The 5,891-nt window shown below is 32.0% G+C and overlaps 1 protein-coding gene across 1 annotated transcript; it reads left to right on the plus strand.

The window, feature by feature from the left end:
- Positions 1 to 280: 280 nt before the first annotated feature.
- Positions 281 to 4,204, plus strand: LOC131625287 (cinnamoyl-CoA reductase-like SNL6). Its single transcript, XM_058896172.1, has 5 exons — positions 281 to 779; positions 2,608 to 2,774; positions 3,089 to 3,283; positions 3,478 to 3,631; positions 3,713 to 4,204. Exons 1-5 carry the CDS (start codon positions 521 to 523, stop codon positions 4,006 to 4,008), a joined length of 1,071 nt encoding a protein of 356 aa, XP_058752155.1. The 5' UTR covers positions 281 to 520; the 3' UTR covers positions 4,009 to 4,204.
- The last annotated feature ends 1,687 nt before the right edge of the window (positions 4,205 to 5,891 follow it).

Consider the following 5,891-nt stretch of genomic DNA (forward strand, 5'->3'; position numbering starts at 1 on the left):
CTCTTTCCTCTTTATCTCTCTTAATTTCAATTTCTCTCTCTTGAGTCAAAATGATTTTATAATAAGGAGAGAGTGAGATTAAGAAAGAGATAAAAAAAAAGGAGAGAGATAGAGAAAAAAAAGAGATGGAAATTTCCAAATGTCTCAAATTCACTTAATAAACCATTCATATATACTTTTGTCACGGTTTAATTTTTAATACCGGCCATAGTCAATGATCTATACATCAATATACCATATTTTAAAATGTGTAAGTTGTTATTCACCTTATCTTTTCCTCTTTACCACTATATAACCCACCAAGCTGGACTTTGACAAAACGAATGAACAATTCATTCACTTGACCCGTTTTGAACTTTAGGTACAACACAACACACTCACTCTTCTATATATATAAATATTCCTTTCACAACCCCCTTTCAACCTTCATAACCATACTATAAACCTTTCTCAATCCATTCTTTCCATATCATCTCATAATATTCCCAACTTTTTCACACACTCAAATTGGTCTTAAAAAATGGGTGTTGTAGGCACATGTGAAACTAAGAGGTCAGAGCTTGTTGCCTTCCACCGGAATCTAGTGGCTGCCGCCGGTATCCACCGGAGAAAAGACGATGAAGGGTTGAGAAAAAACAAACATTTTTCTTCCTTAGATGATGATGAAAATGGAACAACCTTGGTTTGTGTTACTAGTGGTGTTTCTTATTTGGGTCTTGCCTTGGTCAACCATCTTTTGGTCTTAGGTTATTCTGTTAGAATAACTATTGACAACCCAGGTTGGTTTTTCTTCCTTAATCTCTTCAAATTTCCATTTTTCTTAATCTAAATGAAAAAATCACTTCGGGGTTTTGTTTATAAATATAGAACCTTAATTGCTTGAGTTTCATAGTTCTTCAATATGTTCTTCCTAGTTCAATGATCATGAAAAAAATATAATTTTTTTATTCATTGGTGATATGTAAAATATATTATTTTTTAATGGGTAGGTGTGAGGAAGAATATGAATAATAATGTGGAAGATATGTAAGAGATTAAAAAAGAATTAATTAAAATTGTAAGTTGGTGGTATTTGCAAAGTAACCATGTTAGTTTAGATTGTTGAAATATGAATTCAAAATTTATGTGGGTAGGTTAGGGGTGATTTCAATAAAGATGAGCCACAAATTCCAACAACATTTTGTATTTTTTTTTAATTGTGAAACTTTATAATTAAAATTAATGGTCCCCATGATTATTTTTTTCTTTCTTATTTGCTTTTTTAGAACGTGGACGTGGATCTTTTTCTTACAATATGGTAGAGTTTTTTCTGTCATTGTCTTGTCTTCAATGCTATTTATGAAATCTACCAAATAAAAAATATATTTTTGTAGTTTATTATAAATTAAAAAGGTATAATAATTTTGAGATAATTTATTTAATATTAATTAAAAAAACAAATAAAATTTGAATATTATATGGCACAGCGTGTGACATGTGATGTAGTGTAGGACCATTTTCCTCCATATTTTTGGTCGTTTGGTACGTACATATCAATACATTTAATTAATAAATTAAAATATAAAAAATTAGACTAATTATTTATTTATTATTTATAATGATATACACGACTACGACCATATGAATATTCAAGTCAACAATTTTGAATAAGACTTAGTCTGTTCCTTATCATGTTTATTCTTCAAAATAGCCGACTTATATACATATAAAATAAATAGTGGATTTCTATTATGTTGACATAGTTTTTATATTTATCATGATTATGGTTTATTTTAAGCATGCATTATCTTTTTATTTGTAAGATAGTGTCTGTTTTAAAACACCCAAAGAGTGCTTTTGCAAGTAAGCGTGATATGTGATTTAAGATAATTTTTTATGTAATGTTTTGTTTTTATGAAACATTTGTGTGATGTTTAATATACAATAATCACTTTTTATACAACACGAAACGAAAGCTCACATGAATCATGATTCCATATCCAATACAAAACAAAAAGTTCATATGTGGATGTGGCCCCATTGATGTGAATTTTTTTAGGGGAAAAATTAAAAAATATAATAATTAAATTCTCAATTTTTAATATTTTAAAATATACTTATTTATAATATTATTAAAAATATTGAATAATAATTTTTTTAATTTTTATCCTAATATTTTATTAATGACAAATATGTACTAAAACTCTAACTAATTATCATTAAATTGTAACAAAATTTTTAGATTCCTTATTGTTATCGTTGACTCTGAATTTTACATTCTCTAAAAATTGTGGTTAAATTTCATTCCTATCTTTTACAACACTATCGAATGTGTTAAGAAACATAATTCAAGACGTTAATACTATATTAAAGTCTAAGATATTAGTACTATAGTAAACTCAATACCAAAATAGAAATGAGTATAATACAAAAACTACATCAAAATTTGTTGTTGCATTTCTTTAAGGAAAAACCAAACAAATTATGCAATTCTGTTAAAGCCAAAAGTGTTGTTATTAGTGTAACAAATAATATTTTTTTTCTCTATTTTGTTGTTTATTACGTGCACGACATTGCAATTGATATAATGTATGATATAATATGGTTAGTTGTAATTAATGAATGCAGATGAGATAGAGAAATTGAGGGAAATTGAAAGATATGAAGAAAGTAATTTGGAAATAATAATGGCAAAGCTAAATGACGTTGATAGTTTGGTGAAAGCATTTGAAGGATGTCGTGGCGTTTTTCATACCTCTGCATTTACTGACCCTGCTGGTCTCTCTGGATACACCGTGAGTTTTTATCTGTGTTTTAAAAATCGACTCTTTGATCAACTCGGTAAAAGTGTTGGGTCATCAGTCAAACGATTGGTTGGTTATTGGTCGAACTGTATGACTGAATCATGTTAAATTAAATGGTTTGGTCACATTACTCGACTTCAATATAAAGAAAATGATATTTTTATTTTTATAAATGTGATGGTAATTTAATCGGTGTCGATTTGATAAAAAAAGGAAAATAAATTATTTGTGAAAATATTTACTACTATAGCAAGTGTTACTGTATATGTAATATCTAATAAGTAACTGATTTTGTATGATTACAGAAATCCATGGCTGAGATTGAAGTAAATGCAGCAGAAAATGTGATGGAAGCATGTGCAAGGACACCTTCAATTAAAAGATGTGTATTCACATCATCACTAGCTGCTTGTATTTGGCAAGAAAATGCAAATTCAAACCTTACTCCTATTATTAATCATGAATCTTGGAGCAGTGAATCACTATGCATAAACAAAAAGGTAAATTTCCTTAATACGGTCATGCAGTTCAACTAGTAACTCTCTGGTTCGACCACCGGCCTTGACTCTGTGATCTTGCCGGGACGATGGTCGAGCTGGTTTTTAAAACATTGATCGGTTGAACTATAATTTGAAGGTATTACCAATTAGATTTCAGTCCGATTTTTAAAATACTATTTTTATTTATATTGCAGCTATGGTATGCATTAGGCAAGATGAGGGCAGAGAAGGCAGCTTGGAGAATAGCCAAAGAAAAAGGTTTAAAACTCACTACCATTTGTCCAGCACTTATCACAGGACCTGAATTTTGTCCTAGGAATCCAACATCAACAATTGCTTATCTCAAAGGTACTATGTAACCAAAATCATTGTCTAATCTTACATTAAGTATTTACTATTAGAATCTAAAAGTTGAAAATGCAAATGCAGGAGCACAAGAAATGTATTCTAATGGTTTACTAGCAACAATTGATGTGAAAAAAGTAGCTGAAGCTCATGAATGTGTGTTCAAGGAAATGAATGGAAATGCTTATGGTAGATACATTTGTTTTGATAATGTAATTAATGTTCAAAGTGAAGGAGAGAAGCTAGCAAAGGAGATTGGAATGCCTAAAGAAAAGATATGTGGAGATGCATCAAATAGTTCTTTACAAAGATTTGAGTTATCAAATAAGAAGTTATGGAGACTCATGTCTAGGCCACTAAGGTGTTTTAGTGAATATTAGATGAAAATCATGAAACCATGTCTTGTCTTAATGTTCTTACATTTGTGGCATATCTTTGTCTTTAGGAGTGGATAGAAAATAGGTGAGGTGTCCTTTTTTAGTGTCTATGATGGGGTGTCCCACATTGGTAACATGTAGTTTGTTTGGTAATGCTTGTATTCATTTATCATCAAGTTTTATATATATCTTTATTCAATTTTGTTAAAAACAATATTAAATGTGTATTTACGTAAAATCTAATCGATTAGAAGCACTCAATTTAATCAGACATGTTCCGTTGGCGAACTAGAAATTTTTGGTGAAATGAAGAAGTAGGATCTTCTCATATTGCAAGAGATATCTAGTGCACCAGCTCGATGATAGACCTATAAGGTTAGTACTTCAATGCTCAAGTAAATAAGAGAATGAAGTTTAATGTGAGGTATGGTTTAGAAAGTACCTCGAATTTCACGAGAGATGCCTTATATATGTGGGGTGGTTATGGATGTTGTCATACCCCAAATTTGTCCTACCCTTAATTATCTGGTTTACATTCATGTTTCATATAGGTCATTCAACTCATGCATTCATATCATGGTTACCAATCGAAGACTGGAGAGAAAGAGCCTTTATGGCAAAGAACTCCTGATTAAATATGAGGATCTGAGGTCTGGTCTCGTGGCACTATCCTTTTGAGGGCACTCTTGAATCAGTGGTTTTCTCACCTTCAAGTCAAGGCATTGGTTGGGAAATACAAGCTTGATGCTTATCTGATCATTCCGAGTTAGGGTTTCTTTGACCAAAATCAACCAGTTGACTTTCTGGTCAACATTCAATCAGGAATGGATTCCATGAATGAAAATGCTCATACTGACTATGTGGATGTGTTTGCTTGACTGGATTTGATCGAAGGAGATTTAATCGGGAATTTCATCAATAATCAGAGAAAATCAGAAAAAGTTGACTTTCGGGTCAAAGTCAAAGTCAACTGTCAAACGTGGACTTTGGTGGAAAATCGGTCGAAGAAAATCAAAGAAATAAATAAAAATCAAGGTTTTATCAAAAGTTGCTAAAAGTGGAAAGTGGTTAATTTGTGAAACTTCCATAAATGGAAAGTCCTATACTTAGGGAAATTTTGGAGGTTTGGAAAATGGTTGTGAGGCTGACTTCAGGATCAATTTATACGTGGCAAAAGTCTCCATTTCAAGACAAAGTCAACATCAACTTTGTTCATCTCATGGCCCTTTACAAATTTGAAGTTGGGAAAACTTTCATTTGAGTCATGGTTTGAGAGTTATGGAAATTCAAAGATGGAAAATTTCATTATTCAGGTCATGTGGCTGGGCATATTTGCTGGGCACGCGTAAGCATTTGCTCGAGCACTTGGTGCGCCATATTGAAAGCCAGTTATAGAGCAATATAAAGGTCCGTAAAATACAAAATTCGTGTGCATCTCTTCTCCTCCATTCCTTCTATCCGATGAGACAATAATTGGATCATTTGGACAAGTATTGATCAAGATAGAGAACCTTAAATTCGTGACCTCACCAAGTTATATTTTGCCAAGACATGGGCGAGAATCTAGGGCATGCGCAAGGCATTTTGTCAAACAGGTGGCATACTGAATTCAAATCTCGCTTAAGGGAAGCACATGTATCCAAATAACTCAAGCTTAATATCAAACCTCTCTCCTCCATGCCCTCTACACATTGAGCAAAGAGTTGGGACTAATGATGAACTATAGTGGAAGCTATTGACACTTGAAGGTAGCACCATGGCTATTTGTTTGGTGTTTGGCATTTGGCAAGGCACACGCGGGGAATTGCAAGACACGCACATGAACCTGCCCAGCAGTCTCCATATTTACTCATTATAACCATGCAATGTTCTGAACATACAAAAGC

Source organism: Vicia villosa, unplaced genomic scaffold (assembly GCF_029867415.1).
Source record: "Vicia villosa cultivar HV-30 ecotype Madison, WI unplaced genomic scaffold, Vvil1.0 ctg.000197F_1_1, whole genome shotgun sequence".
NCBI lineage: Eukaryota > Viridiplantae > Streptophyta > Magnoliopsida > Fabales > Fabaceae > Vicia > Vicia villosa.